At 36.1% G+C, this 27,093-nt stretch overlaps 2 protein-coding genes across 2 annotated transcripts; one reads left to right on the forward strand and one right to left on the reverse strand.

Moving 5' to 3' along the window:
- Nucleotides 1–431: 431 nt before the first annotated feature.
- LOC122137490 (ceramide synthase-like) lies at nt 432–24,245 on the forward strand. Its single transcript, XM_042724839.1, has 5 exons — nt 432–1,308; nt 12,079–12,165; nt 15,489–15,708; nt 17,594–17,689; nt 19,191–24,245. Exons 1-5 carry the CDS (start codon nt 1,187–1,189, stop codon nt 19,509–19,511), a joined length of 846 nt encoding a protein of 281 aa, XP_042580773.1. The 5' UTR covers nt 432–1,186; the 3' UTR covers nt 19,512–24,245.
- Nucleotides 24,236–26,795, reverse strand: LOC109086604 (mitochondrial import inner membrane translocase subunit Tim22-like). Its single transcript, XM_042724840.1, has 4 exons — nt 26,498–26,795; nt 26,068–26,264; nt 24,911–24,983; nt 24,236–24,803 (listed from the first exon to the last, which is right to left on the reverse strand). The coding sequence occupies exons 1-4, from the start codon at nt 26,754–26,756 to the stop codon at nt 24,727–24,729; spliced, it is 606 nt and encodes a 201-aa protein (XP_042580774.1). The 5' UTR covers nt 26,757–26,795; the 3' UTR covers nt 24,236–24,726.
- Between the last annotated feature and the right edge of the window lie 298 nt (nt 26,796–27,093).

Consider the following 27,093-nt stretch of genomic DNA (forward strand, 5'->3'; position numbering starts at 1 on the left):
ATTCAAGACATATAAAAAAAACAAGCTAAAAGACTCTTGAGGAAAGACTCTCACTGACATTTTAATCAGAATGGATTTGGGGTTATTAACGGTGAAGCACCTAGATGGCGCTGTTGTGCGGCTGCAGTGTGAGCGAGAGGAGTCTCTCCGTTTGGGAAGTTTGACTCGTTTCCGAATTTATTCAAACAGTTCGTTCACAAAAAGATTCAGTCTTTAGTCATCACGTTTTTCTGAGTCAGCATATCAGCATGGCATAATGCTACAAAAACGTTTCAGTAAGCTCATTTTGATGTTTGAGTCATTAACCTTGTAGATTTTAACTGAATCTAAAGTAGCCTACTAGCCTTATATCTCAGTATTTTAATTAGCATTAGTCTATTCTCTAAAATTACTTATAAAACCTTTCAGGTAGAATTTTTCATTGACGTAGCCTATGTTGGTTCTTGATAAATTCTTCATCAGTGTTTGAAAGCGAAATCTCTCTATTTACAAAGAATTTGTTTATAACTATTTTAAATTGTGTTAAGTTTACGTAAACAGATCTGCCGATTTGCTGGGGAAATAGACTTTAATTTATTGGAAGATGCAAGAAAAGAACCCAATTTGTTCATTTGTATGGTGTGCCCTGCCTTATTGATAGAAATATTCATTTGTAAATATAAATGCCGTGATAAACGTATTCTGTCTATCATGTTCAATAAAAAGAAAACCGCTCAGTCCGCTTCGTGAACGAATCAGTTTGGTAAACCGGTTCAAATGATTCATTATAAAGATTCGGCTCAAAAGAACGATTCGTTCACGATTCGGACATACTGTTCTCCCACTCAGGAATGAGCAACGCTCGCCGAGCAGCGGATGTGCGCCTGGTCTCGACAGCTATGTTAATCGTTCCTGCGCACGCTATGCATGTAACTTCGCATTAATGACAAGCTGATAACGCATGCCGATTCGGTTCACGAAGCGTAACATGTAACAGAATACTCGCTGTTCCCGGCTCGAGTGAAGAGCAATCAATCACCGGACACCTCCACCGTTATTCGGTGTGTGTGTACAGGACAGTGAGCGCTGCTGAGGCAAGAGAACCGCTGCTCTAATGCTACCCTGACCACACCGACTCAGCGCTGCTATTTGAACACGGTATCGTGTTTTCGACCAAACATCAGATCAGGTTTTACAGCGGGACAAGATGTTGCAAGTGTTGGTTTGCGGCGTTGTGGTCTTCCCCGGTCTCTTCTTCACTTTTAGAAAAGTGCTCCCGTCCATTTTCAAGCAGTGGACAGATGCAGACGTCGTGCTGGTCAGCGAGAGGTGAGTTTGCTGACAGCTCTTGTGTTATCATTTGCTAGTTTACTGCTGTTTAGTAGCAAAACGAGTTTCATTCTGTCTGGTTGAAACATCAGAATATAGTGTACACATTTAATATCATTCACATAAAATAAACTCTTTTGCTTCTGTGGTGAATGTTAACACCTTAATAGAAACCGTTATACCAGCTGTTAAAATCCCTCTACAGTGTTTGCATCTTGGGGCATCACTGTCCCAGGGACCCCCAAACAGACTCTCAGTCAACCAGGGACCTCCATATAAAAATATTTACTAACATTATTATCATTCCCTTGTATAATGTATCTGTCCAGGACCTTCTTGGACGCTCTGCATGTACCTAATTGGCCTTGTAACACTTATCAGTTAGATTGATTTAGTTAAATGTTGTGGCTTTGAGTGTTTAGGGGCTCAATTATGTTTCTAATCGGTTCTGTTCATGTTATCCTATATTCAGCTGATCTCATGACCTTAATCACTCCCTCATTAATTCAGCCATGGACAGCTCATGCAGAATGACCATTCACTGACCAGCGTTGTACTGCCCTCTTCTATATTTCCACAGATTAAGGTTATGCAAACATGACAAGTGAAATATGTGTTTAATGATTTGGACTGATCTTGAAATCCAATAGATCCAAACAAATCTGGGTAATAAACCCAGTACACAAAGTCAACCCTTTAACCACTGAGATGTTTTCAAACTCAGCATCTGCACTGAAACTAACTAATCATTATTTAAATTTGCAAAGGAACCTTGAGGGGAACCTTTATCTGTGGTCATCCATACATGCACGTTTTTGCAGATAAGCAGTTTCAGATCCGTTCTGGGCGGGTTCAACATAAATTGTCATTGACAGTGCTTGTCTTGTGGGGCAGAATATTACAAGTATTTTTATTTCTTTTTGAAGCGGCTGTTGATGTGGTTTGTAACCTAGCTATATGAAACAAATTTCACATCCATAGTTAAATCCACAATTTTATTGTCTGAGTTATTGTTGCAATTGGAAAATGTTGTTGAACCTAATCCCTCAGTTCTTAGTTTGTTTCTGCTTTGCTAAGGGCAATTGTTTGCAATGTCCATAATCCCAGCTAATACCTTTGGTTTGCTTCAGATCTCTTTGCTTTTTATATGCAATCTTTCTTTTTGCAGTGTTTTGTGTTTTATGAGATAAAATTCTATCATTGTTTCTGGTGTTTCTATGGAGGTCAGTTGATATTATGGCTAAACGAAATATTTTGTTAAAATTTTGTTTCAATCTTCCACTGAGTTCCTGTTGTGGTAGATTCTCCCAAACCAATGCAGCTATGTCAATCACCAAAAAGTCAAACACCAAAAAAGATAGAGTCCTGTTCTCTTGATTCAGAATGAGCTCTTCACATTCCTTCTCTTCCAAGAAAACCAACATATGGACTCAGCACAAAGGTTACAGAAAGAGGCTGTTTTTCGATTCAATATATTTTCACAGACAGTTTGAGGAAGCCATAAGATAAAATAGCTAGGAAAATCAATATCCAATCCATGACAAAAAAGAACAGCTGCATCAACGAAGGGAGTTTGTTCTCTGTCCTTGTATATCAGAAAAGATAATAGATTGCATAAAATTGAGTGTTGGCCCAAACTCTTGTCATGTTTCTTGACATGTTGTTCTCTTAATAAGAGTTATTGATTGATCAACATGATCCAGTGGACACTGAGTAGTTGGTGAGGGATGGTGATCAGCAGCAACAAGGTGTATTGTGTAGTTAACACAAGATAGTATACATGGACATGTGGATTGATGGATGGGTAGTTGATCTGTGATCTTGATGATATTTAGAAGATGTGCTGAAGTCCTCCACTCAGTGAAGAGGATGAAGGCTGTTGGAGGAGTGATCATGAAGTAACACAGACTCTGGACTTTTACAATGAAGCATCAGTATTCTGAGTGTGTGTACATGCTAGAATGAGGCAACTGATCACTGAATCACTAATGGTTTTTTATCACTCTCTGTGGCCATCCAGACTGTAATGAAGCCAGCTTGTTGGTTTCCATCATTTTATGTGTCAGAACATAGATTTTCTGTCACAGCACTGGGTAAGAATATTAAAAAGAGCACAATTCATGAGCGTAAAACTTTTAACAGAATCTTGTAAAAGCAGACAGAATGTCCATTATCTCATAATGTAACCAATATCTTGATGGTAGCTTATATGACATACAACGATTACAAAAAATATATTACTGTTTCCACAAAAATATTAAGCAGCAAAAATGTTTTCAACATTGATAATATTAAGAAATGTTTGTAGAGCAGCAAATCAGCATATTAGAGTGATTTTTGAAGGATCATGTGCCACTGAAAACTGCTGAAAATTCAGCTTTGTCATCACAGGAATAAAATACATTTTAAAATATATTAAAATAGAAAACTGTTATTTTAAATTGTAATAATATTTCACAAGATTACTGATTTATTTCATTTTTGCCTATAGCAGCCTATAGGCAAAATACTTCTTTCAAAAACTTTAAATGTACCTAAAATGTTTCAACGGTTTTTCTATTCTATTTTCATTTAAAACTGGAAGTCTAGACAGGACGTATTGAAGGGTGAAACTGTAAATGTGTGTGCTAACTGAAACTTTCTCTAGCATGACTTGATTGGATTAACAATGCAAACATGATTTTTAGACATTTAACAACAGGGTGCCCTGCATCTGGAAGGAGACAACCCCTGCTTTTGGAGTTTTTTTTGTTTGTTTAAACTCTAATCAAACACAGCTGAACCACAGCTGGTTTTGGGATTCGCTTTAAAATGACAGACAGGCATATTGTCGTAGCATGCTTGAAATCAAAAACTGCACAGAGAATAGGAGGAAGACAACTAGAAAAATAAGGGGCCGTTTACACAACAACATTTTAATCCAAAAACAGGAAAGTTTTTAACTGTTCATTTTGACTGTTCTTTTACATGACAACGGCGTTTTGGGGACTGAAAACGCATATTTTTGAAAACGGGTTTCAAAGTGCAAGTTTTTGAAAATGGCACCATTGTCGTTTCCATGTGAACACCCAATACGGGAATCTTTGAAAACGGTGACGTCATGTGTGTGCGTAGTACGTGTTAGGTATGCAAAAGTGCAGTATATGTGTTGATTTTAAGGGCAAGATCGAACAAACATACACAAAAATGGCAGAGTGTATGGTACTGTTGTTGCTGCTCAAGAGTTTGCTAACGCTTCTTCAACAAAGTGTGGATTTACTTCACCAATATTACAACCATATACATATACATCATATAATCGCCACTTCCCTACAGGTACTGTTTACTAACAAGGTGACAGCGCCAACTACTGGCCTGGCATACGTAATACAGCGTTTTTTGTCCGTTTTCGTGGATATGTGTAAGCGGGAATAATTTTGAAAACGTTGTCGTGCATAGGTGAAACTTTTTAAAAAACGCAAGGGAAAAACTTCTCTGTTTCTGACTACATCGTTGTCGTGTAAACATAGCCTGAGAGGAATTGCAATGTTCAAGGCCACTGCATTGCTTACCAATCAGTCAGTGGCTTAACAGACAGTGGTTTTGTATGAAAGTAAACCAGGTTTGATTGGTTGGAATTGCCTTTATATTCCAAATATATATAAACAGTAGGGTTTATATATTTTTTCCCTGTTAGTCACTAAGAGGTAGAATTGTTTTGATGCCATAAGCTAATTTGTGATTTTACTGTGGCTCCAAAGTGAAAAAAAGAACCTTGTACCGGCTGTCAATAAGCAAGTATGGCAGATTTCAAATGGCTCACCTGTTGGGGTCCTGTAGTGAAACAAGTGCCTTTGAATGCTAATGCTAATGGATAGCTATATATAGGAGATCTATTTAGGTATTATAGATCTCCTTGTTCCTACCTCTGGATACTGACTGTTAAGGTAGCATTTTATGCTATCACACATAGCTTAGTCCAGGGGTAGGCAACGTCGGTCCTGTAGTGCCGATGTCCTGCAGAGTTTAGATCTAACCCTGAAGAAAAAAAACTTACTTGTCTGTAGCCTTAGTAATCATGAAGACCTTGATTAGCTTGTTTAGGTGTGTTCGATTAGAGTTAGAGCAAAACTCTGCAGGACATCGGCGCTCCAGGACGGACGTTGCCTACCTCTGGCTTAGTCTATATGAAAACAAAAATAACAACTTTATTCAACAATTCCTCTTCTCTGTGTCTCTCCAAATCAGCATAGCGCCATTTTGGCAAATCTGGCAGATGGCGTATACTCATCTGTGTCAGCCGCCTGCGGACTGCTCAGATTTCCAAAAATGGTGCTACGCTGATTTTGCGGTGGAGTAACCCTTTAATTGACATGTGACAACACCCGTAATACCATGATGGGGGTGGGCAAGTGGGGGTGGGCAAGTGATGTAACCGTTGTTGTGGTTTAACACACTGTCATGATGGGGGTCACTATCATTCGCTTTTAAGTAGCTTGTAAAAGCAATATGCACATTTTACGTTCACTTTCAAATTAGCGGCAATTCGCAACTCGCAACAACAAAATACAAAGTCAAAGGAAGTTTATTAACAAAACAAATAAAAATATGACATGCTATATGCCTAATATAAAATAACAAATAACTTACACAAAGTTTAAATAGGTATACAAGACTGACAATCAGTAAACACTATGTTTATTAGAAAAACGAATAAGAAAGCTTGGAGACACGGCATAGGCTCCACCTCGATGTAAAATAAAATAAATAAATTACACAAAGTTGAAATAAAGTAAAGATCAGCAAACACTGTTGAACCAAATAAATAAGAAACAAACGTTTAAAAAAACTTTCAAAATCACCTAAGATAAACGGCAAAAGTCAACAGGCTTTTCAAAATCCAAAATATTGCCAAACAGGCGCTTTTGCATTTCGTTTTAAAACTAAATGATCCGCTATCATCTTGTCTTTCTCACTCTTCTTGTCACTCAGCTCGACTCACTGTCCTCACGTGATGTGATGCGACTGTCGTTCGGCACGCTGCGTTGATCAGCTGTGTTCAGTTTTTAACAGTAGTGTCTGTTCTCTAACTGAACTAAATGATTTTTCTTACTATGAAAAAATTAAAACTACGGTGGGGACAGTGCCACGGTGGGCAAGTGATGTAACCGTTGTTGTGGCTTAACACACTGTCAACACAGACTATTGCAGCAAGACTAGCATCCATCTATTGTGAAAGGCATTGCCTTAACTGAAACTAAAACCATAAAAAACATTTTCATTACTTGAAAAAAAAAAACATTAACTGAAATAAAATAAAATAAATTATAAACACATATTATTTCAGCTATAATTGCCAAAAAATTTCAATTTTTTTAGTGATTTCTCTGAGATGTTACATGTCACAGTTTTAAGTCTGGATGTCCTGTAAAGAGCACATTCAGAGCTTTTCAGAGATATCAAATGATTGGAGGTTTGACTATAACCACACCCTCTCCTTGGTCTTTAAAAATGGCTGACATTAATTTAGTGATCAAATTTATGGAAATATGATAATATTGTGTAATGATCATTTAAATATGACACATTTTCAAATTGTTTAAATCAAACTGCATGAATCAACATCTCAGGAAATTGTTATGGGGTTTCAGGTCAAAGTGTGACTTTCTGTTACAAAACAGGGCATCGATTTCATACATGTCCACTGTAGAGGCACACCAGGACTTAAAGCTTAATACTTAATATTACATAGGCCTACTATTATGAAAATCTTGCCAATTATTACTCCCATTATTACACTTATTTTTTTTTAATTCTGTGTTGCCCTAAAAACACATTAATATGCAAATTAGATAGTTTATAGATACATTGGTCGGCAACAGGCGGCAAAACTGGCCCGCCAGCAATAATATCTGGCCCACGCCCGCAGCCAGATTATTTTGATAGCGGCTGGTTCTGAAATAGATCTGTCATGACAGCACCAGTTACTCACATCAGAGTATGTGAGCGGAGCGGTGTGATTTTGACTGGAGCGAAGAGCAGATTTTTTAAAAAGTCGTTGTGGTTTTCACTTTCTCCAAGAGTGCTCCACCACCGCTCCATCACGAGGATAATTCATGCCAACAGCCCGTAATATAACTGCATGTTTATCTAGAATTCACATGTTAAACATATTTAGCTAGCTTGATAGAGAAGGATCACTCAAATCAGAAAGTATGTGATATCTATGATGATGGCAGTGGACATGAGTGGGAAGTTATAGTTCAAGGATACTGAATATTTTTAGCTGAAAGCATGATTTAAACAAGTAATACAAGACTTATTTACACGCAATCAGTCTCTCAATAATGCATTCAAACAAATGTAATCTTACAGTGCTACTTCATCTGTATCCGATTTTGTATGAGCAGAAATCTGTAATAAATGCGTCGATCTGTAGGTAAAATAACTGACAAAAACGTACTGTTATTTTCATCACAAACAAAAGTTTTACCTTTTAATGCCGACAACCATGTTATTAGCTTGTCACTTTGAAACTCTCTTGTTATTTTATTTATTTGTTTTTTTAATATATGTTATGAACAGAACTGTGATATTTCAAACAAACTGAAATACTGTGGACACAGAGCGGTGTTTCTGACATTAGTGAGTGGGAGTGGAGCGGGAATGCAGGATTTTTTCACCCGGCTCCGCTCCACTCCGCTGACTGCAACGTGCGCACCTTCCCAAATGGACGAGACTTTTATACTTGTCGCGTTCGCCGTTGTACTATTCTTTGAAACGACAGGGGGCGACGATGAGTAATTTTCCTCTAAAACCATTGGGAATCACCAGTGTGAAGTCATTTGCTGGGACAAGGCTTCTCACATGATGAGTGGGTTGATGAATTAATAATTTCTTTATGTACAAACTGATTAAAATAATCTTAAAGGTGCTGTATGTAGGATTGACAGCGAGTGGTTGAACTAGGTATTGCAGTTCAAATTCAAAATATTGGAGAGGTTTTTTTACACCAGGCCCCTCCTCCTCAGACTTGACACACACGCAGGTTGCCAGATTGACAACACCAACAAGAATGAGTGCACTTGTCGATGAATAAAATGAAATACGCTGTGTTTTCCCCATCTGGAGAAATACAATTGGGTAAACTGGCAGTGGGTGGGTTTCACAAACCAAAACAAAGATCTGCATTCCAGCCCTGAACGCAAATTTTCAAAGGAGAATAACTGACTGTAGCATTGTTTTTCAGATAAACAAGTATGTTAACTTAGCACGTTTCTTAAATATCTGCAAACATATTATGGTATTTTTATGGTATGCTTTAGTAGAGTCAAAAACGTACATACAGCACCTTTAAGCTTTTGGGTTTATTTCGCAACAAACACAAGACAACTTTAAGCAAATAGTGTATAAATAGTGTATACATTAATTCTAATTATATTTTTATACAATAAATCAGTCTGGTGTGGGAAATGGTGAACACGGATTGGAGTGATTATTAAATGCACAGAGCGCGGAGGGGAAATTGTTGCCACTCCACTCACATACTCTGCCGGACACCGCCACACAAATGACACAAATGTAGCTTTTTGTTAATGACTGTCCTCCTACAGGGTTTAACACAGAGTAACCACTCGCTACCAGATACAAAAGACACTGTAACAGTCTGTCACAGGCAATCATCAATTTCATCAATTAATTTCTTAAATCATCCTTTGACTATGTTCTGGCCTGTCATCTAGTGGCGAAAATGTTTTTTTGGCCCAATGCCAAACTTACTTGCTGACCCCCGTTGTATACATTGGGACAATCCTAAAATGGCCATTTTACACACATTTTGCATAAAGAAGATGGTATATCAAACACATTAGAATATTAAAATATGGTTGTGAGATTTTGTTGGTGTTTGACATATTGTATGTATATTGTATGTGTATATATTGTATTTACAAAGAAAAGCACGGAGTAAATCAGTTTGCTTTAAAATGACTTGTGTTGTAAGTTATACCAAGTTAGACCTTGATCACAAGAAGCAGAATTAAGTATATGTTGACTACTTTTTTGTTTTATATATGTATGATATTTGGACACATGTATGTCATGCCAGCCACCCCTAAAGCTACACAAAAGAAGCATTTTCTTCTCCTCCCTTTTAGCTTTCTTTCTGAGCTTAGTGTAAGAGCAAAAGGGAGAGAGAGGGGGATACAAAGAGTGGATTGTGTGAAATGGGTCTTGTGACAGTATTCAGGCAGCAAGGCTCCAAGGATGGAGGGATGTGGGGAGCAGAGCAGAGCACTGTGCGTGTGTGTGTGTTTGTTAAGGGAAGCGCTTATCTAGTGGCCAACTCAGGCGTAAGTTGTCAGGCCGAGGTCATGTGACCACCGTTGTCATGACGAGCAAGCGTCACCCCGTGTACAATGCTCAGCCGTGCAGTTCACCAGACAGTCAGAGGCTTAGACTGAGCTCTACACTTACACATCCTTTCATTCTGCTTTCACAGCCCTAATATTGTGCTTTATAACAACTACAATAAACTTTGGAATCGCATTTTTTTTCAACATCAAGGTATTATATTAAAAACTCATCAAAATTACACTTCAAAGTTGTAAATAAAACAAAGTTTTCAGTCTTTCTTTTAAAAAAATTTACATTTAACTTAATGTATTACTTGCTATTTCTTTGTAATTATTTGTGAAATTTACTAGCAATTTCTGAGTCAAAATTGTTTCACCACCAAATATTTTTCAATATAGCTCACATATAAATGCTTATTCAACAAATAACTCTCTAAAAGTAATCTATTACTTTTTTTAAACATCAAGCTGTTATATAATATTACATTATATTAGAAAGATTGTTGGTAAAATAAAACTTTCATTCAAATTATACAGCATATTAATAAATCAATTTAATCATAATTACACAACATATAACTTAGTAAGATAAGCCCCCAAATGAACATAATTAAAAGACTTTACATAATTGTGGAAGTGGTTTTAAAGGTTAGAATTTTGTTATATACGGTAGTCTTTATTTCCATTTCCATTTGTAATCTCTAATTTTTGCACTCACTATTCTAATTCTATTTAAAAAAAAAAAACATCTAACTACCTTTCTAATCTTTTTGTATTCTATCTATTTTCTTTTCATTTATTATACAATTATAAATAAAGACCTCGAACACTAGCTTGCTCTATTTTTTTTTCTATTCTATCTGTTTTTCTTTTTATTTATTATATTATTTTTACAGCCCTTGCTACGTATACTGCGTTTAGGCTAACTGAGACGTGTTATAGCACTTATATATCATTGCTCTTTTGTTGTTTTTGATTGCTTCCATTGTCCTCATTTGTAAATCGCTTTGGATAAAAGCATCTGCTAAATGACTAAATGTAAATGTAATGTAATCTGCAAATGATATATTTAAGCCACACAAGATTTTAGTTAAATGGAAGAAAACAAGATACAGTTTTATTAAAAATGAGAGAGAAAAATCTTTTGCAGTTTTGCTTCTCAGACAGGTAGTTTTCTTTTTTAGTTTATTTAAACAGGACAGATACAAAAACAAGGAACTGGTGAAGAGCAGGATACCATATAGGACTGTAGTATTTAACCAGCTTTTTAAATCCTGTTCACCAGTATACTATGAGCATCTTCAGAGTATAGACCCAAGAGAAAATTACACACCATCAGTCAGCATGGAAAGAGATATCATGTGACCTCTGACTATTATTAATGAAACAAGCTCAAATATTTGCTATATTTGCTATATATTGCTAATGGTTACTGTCTGTTCAAATGTGCATGTTTAATTAACTTAATTTAAAATGAATAAAATATGAACTGTTCTGATTTTGAGATCCATCTTTTCACATTGAGGACAACTGAGGGACTCATGCAACTATTACAGAAGGTTCAAACTCTCACTGATGCTCCAGAATGAAAAACAATGCATTAAGAGCCGGGGGGTGAAAACTTTTTGAATTTGAAGATCAGGGTAATTTCAGCTTATTTTGTCAAACATGTAAGTATCTTCTGTAGCTTCTGAAGGGAAGTACTAAATGAAAAAAAAGAAAATTTACCAGTTTACCAAATGTTCACCATTCATTAATGTAGTCTATGCTAGCATGCACATTTGAACAGACGGTAACCATTAGCAAAAAGATATTTAGGCAAAATAAGCAAAATGTACACATCTTCATTCTGTTCAAAAGTTTTCACCCCCCGGCTCTTCATGCATTATTTTTCCTTCTGGAGCATCAGTGAATGTTTGAACCTTCTGTAATAGTTGCATATGAGTCCCTCAGTCAGTATTAAGAATCAAGTGTATGTAAACTTTTGAACAGGGTCATTTTTATCAATTCAGCTATTATTTTCTCTTGTGGACTATATGTAAACATCTTTTATGTGAAATATCTTATTCAGGTCAGTACTAAATAAACAATATTTTTGCATTTTGTACGATCCCTCTCTTTTTTCTAAAATAATGAACATTTTGCAGATTCTGCAAGGTGTATGTAAACTTTTGACTTCAACTGTATACACTGAGATTGTTGAACCTCCAATAACTCTCCTTGACGTGACATTTAGTTACAGTTTCAAATGATTGTCCAAGTGAATGATATATTCATGAAAGGAACCTTATAAAGGTTATTTTTTTAATTGTATATGTTCTTTTTTCACATTACATGAAAATAAATGATATATTGATTATAGTTTCTAGGGTGAAAATATCTAAAATAATAAGGTAGGCGTTAACCTGCATGAATTTGTCTTCTCTTTCTCTTAAAGGCTGGTGTCATCCATTCACGCTGTTATGGCCACCACAGCTGGCATCGTCGTGGTGTCCTCGTGCAAAGGCAATGTGATTATGGACCGGTAAGTTGGCCAACCCTTGACGCACCTTTCACAGTGCACCAATGAGACACTTTTCTGCAGCAAAGGACCATATTCTGCATCTTTGCAAATAGCCTTGGTATAAAGGTAATGATAAAACAGATCCAGATCCATCACAGCCTGGAAACTGACTGGCCAACATAGAGTTCACGTCATGCTAAAAATCACAGTATAGTGAGGAGAAAACACCTGTACATAAAGGCATATATATTGTGTATATGATTGTGCCTTTAATAGAAATAAGGTGCCTGTCAAACATTAGTATTTATTTCAGCAACCAATTACAATTAAATTCTACACTAACGTTCAAAAGTTTAGGGTTAGTACGATTAATTAATAGTTTTATGCAGCTAGGTTGTATTAAATTTATGCAAAAGTGACAGTAAAAGTGAGTTTTATAATGCTACAAATGTTTTTTATTTCTCTATACTTTTTATTCATCAAAGAATCCTAAAGAAATGTGTCATGGTTTCCACAAAAATATTAGGCAGCACAACTGGTTTCAACACTGATGATAAAAAGAAATGTTTCTTTCACCAAATCATCATATTAACATTATTTATAGTGCTGAGCAATCATTAATCGCAATTAATTGTGTCAAAAATAAAAGTTTTTACTTTTACTTTTTACTTAGTACTGTGTATATTTATTATGTATATTAATTAATTAATTTATTTATAATATACACACACACACACACACACACACACACACACATATATATATATATATATATATATATATACAATTTTATTTAATATATAAACATAACATTTGTCGTAAATATCTTTATCTTAAGTATAATAAATTTAAAAACAATTATTTTAAATTGTAATAATATATCACAATATTACTGTTTTTTCTGTATTTTTGATCAAATAAATGCAGGCTTGATGAGCAGAAGAAACTTCTTTCAAAAACATTAAAAATAGTAATGTTTCCAAACTTTTGGTCTGTACTGTTCATAATAAATATACACAGTACACACACATATTTTATGTACCAAAAAACTTTTATTTTGGATAAGATTAATCGCGATTAATCATTGCCCAGCAATTTTAATATTTTCCACATATATATATATATATATATATATATATATATATATATATATATATATATATATATATATATATATGAAAAATATTAAAATACAATCTTAAATGGTAATGATATTTCCCAATATAACTGTTTTCACTGTATCAAATAAATGGAGCCTTGGTAAACGTAAGAGACTTCTCTAAAACAAACAAACAAACAAACAAAAAAAAATCTCACCAATACCAAAATTCTATTCTCATAATTTATGAAAATACAGCATACATTACAAAATAAGAAATCAGCTTAAATCCTCTTGCTCTTAAGCATCACTACAGTACGTAAACAATTTGATCTTCAAAATGGTGCAATGCCACTTTAAGAAGGAGGTCATTTAGACCTTACCTGCCCATGCCTTTCGTCATCTCAGTGGCCAATCACAACAGCCTCGAGGGTAAAAGTGCATACCTCTGTTTCTATGCCACATCTGCTGACCCCTTTGGCTCCGCCCCTACCCCAAGGACACAGAGAGGAGGAGATTAGGTACACAGAGTCCCAGGGCAACAGCTGTTATCTTCCTCTCTCTGCCCTTCCCTGGCACTAGAATGACACCTGCAATTTCAGCCCCTGCCACCTGTTCGTGTGGGATGGGGGAAATGTGTGCGTGTGTTTATGGCGTAACAGGGTAATCCACAGAAGGCACTTGCCAGGCAGGCCTAGAGAAAACTCCCAACCTCCCTGTTAATCCCCCAGAGGCTTAATACTTGGCTTGAGCACATGCGCAGCAGTGATCCTGAGTGACAAGGAGCATCCAATGACACTGTGAGTGTTAAAGGAATAGTTCACTCAAAAATTAGAGTTATGTCATCATTTACTCGCCCACATATTTCACAGGATGCCCTAGCTGCTGTTTTTCACACAATGGAAGTGGATGGAAATTACAGAATGATGTTTGCATTTACCTTTCACTTTATTTATATAGAAAAGAGCAGTTTGTACATTTGTTTGGGGTCAATAAGATTTTTTTAAATGGTTTTTGAATGAAGTGTCTTATGCTCATCAAGGCTGATGAAAAATGCAGTAAAAATAGAAATATTGTGAAATATTATTACAATTTAAAATAACGTTTTCTATTTTAATATATTTTAAAATGTAATTTATTCCTTCTTCAACTGATATGCTGATTTGGACACATCTTATTATCAATGTTGAAAATAGTTGTGCAGCTTAATGTTTTAGTAGAAACCATGATACATGTTTTCAGGATTTTATTTGATGAATTTGATGAAGTTCAAATCAACTGCATATATTGGAAATAGAAATCTTTTGTAATTTTTTTACTTTCACAAATAAACAATTTAAAAAAACCACACACAAAAAAACAAACAAACATTTTAAAACACCACACACACACACACACACACACACACACACACACACACACACACACACACACACACACACACACACACACAAAAAAACAATTGTACTAAACAATTACCCCAAACTTTTGAACAGTAGCATACATGGGAGGGACATGGGATTAGGATGTGATGTAAGGCAGAAAGAAAAAAGAATACAAAAAAATCACCATAAAAATATAATTGTACTAAATTGTGCTGTATATTTGAAGTCTTCTGAAGCTTTAATGCATACTGTTAATTGACAAGTGTGTATGTTCACTGATTGCGCATGGCCAGGGCTTCATGTACTTACTTTTTTTTTTACTTTTAGTTTGTGCATATGTGAAACTTACATTTACCATATAATTGATGTACATCCTGTGTGTGGTGTGTATGAACAGTATAGAGATGTTCCAGGTCAGTGTAGCCATAAGCTCTCTCTGTGATTAAACAATTCAGCACTAATCACACATGCAAAGTCTGTGGATCAGTGTGACTTTGTATTACAAAGTATTATTTTAATATTTTATCAATTTATTAAAAGATTTTTAAATATTTTTACATAATACATATTTTGTTAAAGCAAAATTTTAAGCAGCACAACTGATGAATAGAAAGTTCAAAACAACTTTTTTTTTGCAATAGAAATATTTTGTATCAGTGTAAAATCTTTACTGTAACTCTTGATCAATTTAATGCATACTTGCTGAATAAAAGAGACAAAAGAAAAAAAAACTTTCTGACCCCAAACGTTTGAACTGTAATGTTCTATAATGTTATAGTTTTTTACAAGATGAAAACAAAACTGTCTGAAATCACTCCACACATGATTTGTTCACCTGTTCTGTTCGTCTTCTGTTCCAGACACTGGCTGACCACCTATTTTGTCATTTGGTATGGCGTTCCCTACATGTCATATGACATCTTCGCCATGTACCTCAGCCATTACTATCGCTTCCGGGTCAAAGATCACAAGGACTATAAAAGCCACTCTCTACGAACCGTCAACTCATTTGTGAGGAAAGAGTTCCTGCTGGTCCTCCATCACATTGCACTACTCACCATCCTACTGCCTGTGACTTTGGTGAGAGAGAGAAAAAGTAGAGAGGACAGATATATAGGATGAGTGATATGACAGTCAATAATATGATGGGAGAGAGTAATGGGCCTTCTCAAATAACCACCTCCACCTACAGTCAGGACCAAGTGGTAGGGAATGTAAAAAGGGGGATGCAGTGCTTTTGTGTTCGTTAAGTACTTGATGCGTGAGAAACAATTACCTAAATAGCAGCTGTTACACTGCCAGAGTACATGCAGTGGAACACACACACATACACACGCACACTGGTGGAAACCTGGTCTTTTGTTTGGTGTCTCTGGGCTGTCAGTGGTTGTAAGAGATCACTTTACCTACGCTTCCATTATTCACACACAGCTGCTACTCGGATACCACCTCACACACACACACACACACACACACACACACACACACACACACACACACACACACACACACACACACACTCTGCTTTGTGCTCCTGTTCCACAAAATAACCCATGAAACAAAGTCACAAACACAGACAAACAGATTTTGACGTGTGTGCTAATAACCCAAAGAAAGACGAAGCCCCAGACCACCACAACAAAACATCTGGCTGTCCCGCGAGTTATACAAGATCTATAACATTTCACACATTTTTGAAATGTACATTAGCTAATACATTACCTTACAGTAACATTTAGTAGGGTATTTTGCATGGGAAAAGAGGATATATAGACAAATAAAGTATAGAAAAATATTATAGAAGCTATAGACTCAGTTTGCAAATCCCTCCAAACAGTGTGGTTTAGATTACACTGCAGGTTAGCTGAAAGGAATTACACACCATATCCACCGCTGTGTATCATATCACATATATGTGGATCATTCACAAAACTAGTCATAGAGTAATTCCTACACATCTTCTGGGTCTGCAAGAACCATTCTGTACATCTTGTCTAGTGTAATTTTTTTGTTTGCTCATGAGGGTCTGTTTCACTTGTTTGTCTTTTAGTTTAGTATTGCCTATAATTTACAACTATACTGTAGCCTTATTTGAATGGTTTAACTGTTTGAATGACTTCAACCTAATATGATCAGAAGAGCACTGACTAGGAGGTGTGAGTTATGATGTAAAGTGCCAGGTTTGTCACTAGGGCTGTAAATATTTCATTGACAATGATTCATTTAGATTACAATTCTTTAATATTAAGTGTAATGATTTATGATGAAATCTAATATATGGTGATAATTTAGATATTTTTATTGGCTTATTTTTTTCTATTTTTAGGATTTTGTTTATATTTCTAGAATTATATTGAGTATCTGTATTTTGGATTTCTGGATTTTTACTGAAAAAGATTAATTTTATTTTGGGAGAAAAGGCAGTATACTACTGTTCAAAAGTGTGGGGTCAGTAAATTATTATTATTTTTTTTTTCATTATTAATCCTCAAAAAACATTCCTCAATCATTTATAATAATAATAATAATAATTCTAGAGCACCAAAATCAACATATTAGAATGATTTCTAAAGGATTTTTTTTGTGACACTGAAGGCTGGAGTAATGATGCTAAAAATTCAGCTTTGCATCACAGGAATAAAATAACTTTTGAAATATATTAAATTAGAAAACAGTTATTTTGAATTGTAATAATATTTTATAAAAGTACAATTTGTATTGTATTTTTGATCAAATAAATGCAGCTTTGGTGAGCATAAGAGACTTTATAAAAAAATGACCCCATTTGAACTGTTGTGTACATTGGGTTTTATTGTTGAAATTCTCAGTTATTAAATTCCATAATCTGTTTATTCCATAGACTGATGGATTGCATATTTACATCCTTGTTGTTCACACTGGTGGAATGTGTGAGCGCGCGCATGTTTGTGCTGACTGTGTTTTTTGCTCTCTCTGTGTACATCAGTTCTTCAGGAAGGACCAGGGTGATTACTTCATTGGCTGTCTCTTCCTCACAGAGCTCAGCACTCCTTTTGTTTCACTGGGCAAAATCCTCATTCAGGTAACACAAGAGTGTGTATTTTACTCAGCAGTCCTTCATAGTGCTGTTCCTGCCAGCTTGACAGAGGAGCTGCCAGTCAACACTTTTCGTGTTTCCTTTAGTCAAGATAAATGTGTGTTAAATGCAGAGATGTTTGGTACTCTGTCAGAGTAGTGTTCCTGCTTTAAAGTGAAAATCCATCGCTAATACTTGCTTATGTTTCTGCTGTTGTTTTCCCACCAAAAATGGTCACATCTTTAATGACAATCCTGGAACATTTTGACTGGAGAAAGTGATAATAATAATTAAGAATTTGACATTTTTTCATGTATTGCACCCTGGGACATTGAAAAATGTAAATCCTCTTAATGTTTTAACATTTTTTCCCCGGGAGTGTTTAATGTACATCATTTTTTAATAGAAAACTTTTGTAAGATTGTAATTTATTTACTGTCAATCACTGAAAAAAATGACCCCGATGGCAGTGTATGTCCCTGCTAAATGGAGCATTCTCTGTGCACACTTATTTTCCATTCTCTGTACTTTTCCAAATAACTCTTTTTGTGCTGATTCTTGGTTTCTGCTTATTGGGAGTGATTAAGTGAAATTGCTTTCAGACATTATCTTTTATATTCTTACACATGCCCCCTTTTGGTAGTCATGGGTATTGCATATTAAAGCAGTCCCAGCATCTGTAGTTGTAGTGACAAAATATCATAAGTCTGATCCACTTTGGAGTTTTTTTCTGACAAAGAACAACTAAGCAGGATGAAACTGACATGTGAAGGGATCAATCACAATTTAAATTGTTGAGAAATGCTTTGAAGGCCTTTAACCCGAAATTGAAAATTCTATCATCATTTACTCACCCTTTGTTGTTCCAAACCTGTATGATGTTTGGGTGATCCTTGAAACACAAATCTAAATATTTTTTAATGAAACCGGAGAGGTTTCTGTCCCTCCATTGAAAGTCCAGGTAACCAAAACTTAGAAGATCTAAAAAGATTATAAAGGCATCGTAAAATGATGAACAGATTTAATTAAGTCTTTTGTTCAGATTTAAACATTGATCAATGCACACACAAGGACAGAGCACGTTTGCATGTGCAATGCATGAGAACCAATGAGTTGTGAAGTTTCCATGTTTACCATATGTGATGTATTCCATGTATATTAATAAGTAAAAGCCTAAGGTGTTTGTTATATAGAGCAATTGTATGTCTTCACAAGACTTGGATTAAACTGCTCGATTCATGTGGATTTGTTTTACGATGCCTTTATGACCTTTTTGGGTCTTCAGTCATTCAGTTACCTGGACTTTCAATGGAGGTACAGAAAGATCTCCTAATTTGTGTTTCAACTAAATTCTTATGGATTTGGAACAAACTTGCTATGAGTAAATTATGACAGAATGTTTATTTTTGGGGAAACTATCTCTATAAAATTACCCCTGTTTTGCCCCCATTTTCTAATCTTTTTTTCCTCTTCCTCTCATTGTTCTGTGTTGACTCTCTTCCTGTAGCTGGGGATGCAGGACTGCTGGCTGCACAAGGTTAATGGTGGCATGGTGCTGCTGAGTTTCTTCATGTGCCGCATTGCACTCTTCCCCTACATGTACTGGGCCTACGGCTCCCACTACGGCATCCCGCTCTACAGCGTTCCCTTCCATCTCCCGCTCTCCACCAGCCTGGGAAACCTCTGCATCCTGGCACCGCAGGTCTACTGGTTCGTCCTCCTCTGCCGTAAAGGCTACCGACTCTACAGGCGGCAACGGGATGCACAAAACCAGGCCTCTCCACTGTCCTCTCCTCAGCCAGTCTCAGATATCTCCAAGGCTGATTAGTGAAGGTCTGTCTTTATCTAGAACAAACAATCAACAGACATCACAGCTGAAGGCTACGGCACTGCATCTGCTACTGTTACAGTACAATCAAGATTTCATATTAGAAATACCCTTATTACTCCTCTTCACTTTACTCCATTCCATGTGCACACTCACTTTCACACACTCGCCCGTTAAAATGGCACTTCACTGGATTTACTGCAGTGACTTCTAAGGAGCATCTTCTAGGTCAGTTATTGAGGGCTGTGACCCTCTTTTCCTTCTCTGATTGGAGGATCTGTTACAGTTTGGACTGGTGTCTTTGAATGTCATTGGAATTATCTGTTACTTTTTTATCTGTTATTTTTGTTTTTTTCCCATATGAAATGCTGACGTACAAAAATACACTGGTTTAAACTAGGGAATTTATTATGTGAGTGGCACGGCCGTCATGATAAATTCATTGAATTAAACCCACAGCATTTCAGATCACATCCCACTCGGTGCAAAGCTTCCATCACGTGGTAAGCATTTCCATGGCTGCAGTGCTGCTGTTCTTGTTTACAGCTCATTAGAGTTCTGTGAATGTGTTTGCACACACACTGCCCTGCTGTGACTGTTTACACTTCTCTACCACACACCGCCCTTTACACTCTGGAGTCTGCTAATGAATTCTGCTTCACTTCTTTGGGCATTTTGAGCATCCGAAGTCCTCCCATCCACATGGGGGCAGTAGACAGTCGGTCCTTATGTTTACATGGCATAGACAGGACTCGAGTCTATAGTGGGATGAGGTCTTTGCAGGGTACAAAGAACAAGCACATAACGCTTGACATATCTTTTAGGCCACATAATGCCAGAGGGCATCTCCAGTCAGTAGTCAAAGCAATAACATGGGGATTCAAGGCAAGGAGAGCCCATGTGAACACATGGGTAAATATAGAAAAGCTGCATTACAGCCTACTCTGAAAGCACGTAGAAAGGATTAATTCTAAGTTCCTACAGTCTTAAGAAGGAGGAAAATATCAGGCAATTTTACATTTGAGATTTTCATGTGTAGAAAAGTCATCAGAAGTCTTTAAAATTCATAATTTCTGTAGTCAGTATCATTTCTGTTGCTCTTCGGCTGAATATTTTTTTGATAGACACTTTTTATGATTGCAGTCTACTGAATAATTTCTAGAAAATTGTATCCAGAAAAGTCGCTTTGAAAGATTTCGGAACCCTGGTAATTGTGTTTTTGGGTGTGAAGTGTGAAATGCTCTTGATATGGGGCTTGAATTTTTATGTCCTATTAACTGAGCCTACAGTTTGAGTTGTAAATAAATTAGATTTAATTCTACATTGATGAATATTGCTGTATAAAAGAGTGATTTGCTGTTGCCTAGGGTCAATTTAGGGATAATCCGTGGCTTATAAGAGCTTGTGGAAGTACAGATTTAGCAAGGAACTCAGAAGCCTTTGTTTCAGGGCTTTTAACACAACCTGTAGCATATTTCATAATACATTTAGTGAATGCTGGATGCCGTATGAATGCACCTGTGTGGCGTATGAGTTTTTTCTTTTTTTAACAGGGACTTCTAGATTCCATTAAGCACTTTCAGAGGTGCAGACCTGTAAGATTAAAATGTTGCCCAGTACATACCCATGCACTCCTATTTTGTGTTTCCAAGACAAACTGGACCTAAAGATTGCCTTTAGCAAGTGTGTGTGTGTGTGTGTGTGTGTGTGTGTGTGTGTGTGTGTGTGAGAGAGAGAGAGAGACAGAGAGAAGACTTGTATAAGAGTGTGTATAAGCTCCCAGCTCACTCTTTAGGAGGTTGAACGGGGTCTTTGCTGGACTGAAAGAGAGAGAATGTGTTTTGCTCTCCCTTTCTAAAGCTTTAGTACTTTTCAAAACTAACTATGCAGTCTTTCAAGCTGCTGCTTCTTGTCTATGGCAACACTATGCTTTCCTTAGTTTTGTTGATGCATTTGGCAGATGAGTTGGCCATACTAATCATGATGCATGTTTTTTTTTTTTTTTTGTAGTGTATTGTGTTGATGCTTTTCATTGTTTGTTAACTGATATCTGTTACAGTACATTTTTCCATAACCAACATTCTTTTCTTTTGTTCTCTCATTTTTCACTCTGTGATTTAGAGGTAAGGTTGTTTATCATGAGGCATATCCATAATCTAATAAATACACTGTATGGCCGAAAGCATGTAGACACCCAAAAAGCATCTAAAATCATATATATGGGCATTAATAAGGGGTTTGTCATTCTTTTGCTGCTTTAACATCTTACATTCTTCCCAAACTGTCGCAAAAAGTTGGATTCTGTTATATGTGACTTGAATTAAGGGACCTAGCATAAATATTATAAATTGAGGTTCACAAACTTTTGGCCGTGTAGTGTAAATCCGTTATGTATAAACAGGTTTATATCCAGAAATTAAATAATCATAAATCAGTAAATTTCGTCTTAATTATGCCATGCTTGAACTTGTAGTATAGTATATGATGCTGATAATCATATTTTTTAGGAAAGAATAATAGAAGTCTAGTGTCTTCAAGGCCTCCTCTCTCAGCTCAGGGTTTGATAAAGATGTTATCATTTATCAATAATTATTTAGAGGTGAAAGATGAGACTCTGATTTTCAAAAAAGACAACATTTAGAATTGAAAATACCTACAACACCTTTGGGTTTGGTAGAGCAAAGATTCTTTTAGGCACTTTTTACAGACAAGTAATGTAGTGAAACTCGCTTGGCATCCACAGAGGCTCAGATCTCTACTGGACTGACTCTGTTTATGGCTCAGGCAGCAAAAAGACTGGAATTTTTCTCACTGGAATATTTGGCTTAGTTTATTTAGTTATTTTACTGAAAATAACAAACTGGGTGAATCTGATGAAAACATGTCTGGATCATATTTCACCCCCAAAATCAGTAACAAAAAATGCAGCCATTAAGCCAGTTTCCTTTCATAAATCAGCATTAAGGCAGCGTGGGATTTTTTTTTCAGGGGTAATGTGAAATTAATGTCTATTTGTCATAAAAATAGTTTCTCAAACTAAAAAAGGCTTAAAGGGATACTCCACCCCAAAATGGAAATTTTGTCATGAATCACTTACCCCCATTTCGTTCCAAACCCTTAAAAGCTTTGTTCGTCTTCGGAACAAAATTTAAGATATTTTGGATGAAAACCGGGAGGCCTGTGACTGTCCCATAGACTGCCAAGTAAATAACAGTGTCAAGGTCCATAAAAGGTATGAAGCTCAGGGTCAGAATAATCCATTATTTACTTGGCAGTCTATGGGACTGTCACAGTTTTCATCCAAAATATCTTAAATTGTATTCCGAAGACAAACAAATCTTTTACAGGTTTGGAACGACATGGGGGTATGTGATTAATGACAAAATTTCCATTTTGGGGTGGAGTATCCCTTTAATGGTCATGAAATTCATGAAAGAGTTCATTCTCTTAAATATTAAATATATGACCGGCATGTTGTGGAGGAAAAAGAGGTGTAGATGTTCAGAATTTGTATCTGCTTGCACTGATTTTTAATACATATAAAATCTAGACTAGGCTGTTTTGATGGGTGCTTTGTTTGGAGCTTTATAGTTTACTGTAAATGGTTGCAACAGCAGTGGATGAAGGCAGAAATATGCAGATAACTGGAAAAGTCTGAGGATAGAAAATCAAGCTATAATAAATATTATTAAATCTATAAAAGCTGTTTTACTCCAAATGATGTGTTGTCTGGAATATCATAAATACAGTGCCTTGTATGAAAGTTGTGTGTGATATTGATACAAGCTCAATGCACAGGAGCCCTGGGCAGGCGGTGTTTAAGGTTGTGACCATCTCTGCTCACTTTTTTTGTTGTTTTAATTTTCAAAGTACACAACTAAGAAAAACATCTATCACAGTCACACTTTAATTCTTTATGCTAGTAGGTTTGATTTCTGTGTAAAATTTGAATAAATTGTTACAAACAACTTTGTCTGTTAAACATACTAAGTCTTAAAATGATTTTAAATGAAGTTCTGTTTTCTTGCTATATTGTCTTTATATTTGCATTTGTGAAACTAATTTTAAGGAAATCTAAACTCTAAAGGTCTATAATGTTACCCAGTTTTCTGAACGGCATCCATTCCTCATAAAATCAGACAATGTTGGCTTCATTTTAAGGTCAGTTCAAATCCAAGTTACATATCTACTGTGTTTCGATTTTTGTGTGGATTTAAAAGCATTTCATCAGTGGTCCAGAAAGCTATAACAAAATGTACACTTTTTTCCAACTCATTCTGTGGTTGCATCTCCAAACTCAGTTCAGCATTATTAACTCTTGTTCAGAGGCCAGTGGGAAAGGAAACTTTTCAGAGAACTGGGAAGTAGCCAGAAGCATGTTTGCATTATCTGTTTCCTGGTGAGGAAAACACACTTCCTTGCCATGTCAGCTTGACCTCAAAGCATGATTTCATTCTGATTTCCTAATGCACAACCTTTAGCACTCCCTGCCTCTTATTTTTGAGAATATTTAGATTTTCACATATACATATATATATATATTGAATCAGATTTCATATAAATATTTAGGTTTCTGTTTGTTTGTAGGATGAAATTTTAAGTACTCTCCTTTTAGAAAGGGGCTACAGAGTGCAACTAATAGAAACACTTGATTGAGCTTATTTTCTGGAAACATGTAAATCCAAACACCACTTTGAAAAAATAAATAAATCTGATTTGGTGAATTCTTTTAAACTGAGCAGCCTTTGTTTATTAAGAAGCTGTGTGTTAATATTTAATTACATTACATAATATAGACAACAAATGCGAACAAATATGAAGATTTTGTGCTGTTACACCCCATCCTACTTGATACCACTATTATTTCTTTCACAGACAAAGTATACCACTGTTCATTTGATCTTATTTTGCTTGGTGCAACAACAGCACAAAGCATATCATTTTAGGTCCAATTATGTACAAATATCATCCTGGGAAGTTTTTAGGTGATGTGCATCATCAGATGGTCTGACAGAGAACAATCAAGACATCCCTTAGGAAAAAAACAACTGCTTGAGTGTTGTCCTATTGGTCCACTCCACTTTCTTCTGGAGGGATGGAACGCTTCTTGATTGCTGGGACAGAAAAAGATTGCACAATGTCCCCTGTGATAATGTCTTCCATTATACTGTGAGGAACTCACAACAGTACACGGTAACAGTCCTGAAGCTGCTGTTCATCTGAGGTAGTATTCAATGGCAGCAGAGAATGCAGCAAAACCTCCACAGCCCAGAACTCCAGCTTTAAGACCAGCTAATGAAGAGAGAAACAGCTTATTCATATAGTCCAGATAATAATATAAAATGACCACACATCTAAATCCTTACTATTCTTTAAACCCAAGTTGAAAAATGACTTGCCTCTGAATCCAATGGCACCTCCTGTAATACAGCCACTATACACTGCATTTTTCCAGTCAGATTTCCCACGATGCTAGAAAAGAGAAATAAAACAATTCTTCAGATGGAGGAAAAACTGGCCACTGAAATTTTTTTGCAAAACATCCTAAAAGGAATGGATGAGTAGAAAGACTGTTCATTTACAGAACCACCAGATGGAGCCATTAATCCATATTAAATTCAATGACATTTAGCAAAAGATCTTAGTAAATGTAACTGATTTAATTTGAATAAATAATCTGAACATTGTGTTTTAAACTGAATATTATAGTATTAAAGTACAGTCTACATCAGTATATAAATTATGATGATTAGTACATTTTGCTTCTCAATGCTTTCTGGTTCCCTTGCTCACCATCCTCCAACCGTGACCTGGATATCAATCAAAATTGGCCATCTAGTAGGAAATATAAATTGTCTAATTTCACTGCAAGGAACAAGGAGTGAGGATGTTTCCTGAGGAACTGTAAGTGAGGATAATATGGAAGCCCGTTTCCATAAAAAATTTAACATGTCTGAATTTTTTTCCTCACAATTGAGAATTACCATCTCATAATTCTGACTTAACTCGCAATTGCATCTTATAAAGACAGAATTGTGACTATAACTTGCAACTGCAAGTTTGTATCATGCAATTCTGACTTTATTTTTCTGAATTACGAGTTTATATACGAGTTATGAATTCTGAGAATAAAAGTCAGAATTGTGAGATGATTTTTTTTTTTTTTAATTCAGTGGCCAAAACTGTCTTCCACAGGATACACAGGTGTATTCTATGCAGAAATGTTTCCTGTCAAAACACCTGATGCACATAAGAACTGTCCTTTCCCTTCAGTCATCTGACAGGGGTGGGGCTAAGCTAAGGTGTAAGGTGATGAGGATGCAAAAATAACAAATAAGAAGCAACCTGTAAAACAATCAGTGGTTTGTAGTTTAAATATGCATTGTACTGTTGGAAATAAAACATCACTAAATAATATCTAGTTGTTTTTGGACAGTGCATTTGATCACAACGTAAATTTACATTTACAAAAACAACTTGTGCTTATTTGACTTGAGGAAAAAAAATCATGACACAACAGAAGGTGGTCAGGCGAAATAAGACAAATGGCACTTACTGATTCTATGAGACACTCCGTGCATGAAAACATAGCACCCACAATAGCAAAGTTTTTAGCATATGACATTCCTCTCTGTCCCATGTCTCTCAGCACCTCTCTTGCTGTGGGGGTCCTTAGGGGGTCTTTGGGATCAAGCCCAACGTTGGAGTCAATACCGGCTGTGAAGACACCAAAAGCACCTCCCAACACAAACCCTGCAGGAGAGAGAAATCCTGCATTAGAGCTGTTGGTCGTGAATTAAATACATATTGATCATGGTAATATCTCCTCGTTACAAAACCAGTCCACATATAAATTATTATATAGATATGACTATTTGACATGACAACACAGATTCGATCTGGTAACTTTGCAACGAGTGTAACTAGACTGTTTTAATGCGTATGGCACGTGAGACATATTAAATGAATTTTTGTCAGTGAATTACCTCCGACACATGCTATGAGTGATTTAAAGGCGCAGCTCTCCATTCCCCTCTCGATCATCTTCTGCTCCTCTGTTTTCTGAGGGCTCGGTAAAGCACCCATAACAGTCGGGTTCAGGTCTTTAATTTGCCTTTTGTCACCGATAAGGTGATCCAGAATAAGACTATACTGAAGTGGAACATTTTCCGCAGCTGAAACTGTTGCAGATTGACCTGCTGTAAGTGATATTGAAGCATCCGTGCTCTTTGCGGGCGCAGCCATGTTGAAAGCGTGTGGTTTATGTCACACACACACACAGACGTTAAACAAGAACACATTCGTCAATTTTCTACAACAGAAAAAAACAGTTAAATTACAGAAATCGTCTCGGTTAGTTATTAAGTCCCGTAAATAGTTATAATTTTGTTTTATATGCGATGCAATAATTAGTATTTACAGGACTTGTTCACGCCACATTTATGTTGTACACATTTCTAATAATTATTGGTTCTACAGATTCGACAGAAAGGGGGTGACCTTTGCATTGGCACTGCAGTCCACCCAGACTGTCCTGCAACGTGGAGAATGTTTTATATAACAATAACACGAATTTTTGTGT

This window comes from Cyprinus carpio, chromosome B5 (genome assembly GCF_018340385.1).
Source record: "Cyprinus carpio isolate SPL01 chromosome B5, ASM1834038v1, whole genome shotgun sequence".
NCBI lineage: Eukaryota > Metazoa > Chordata > Actinopteri > Cypriniformes > Cyprinidae > Cyprinus > Cyprinus carpio.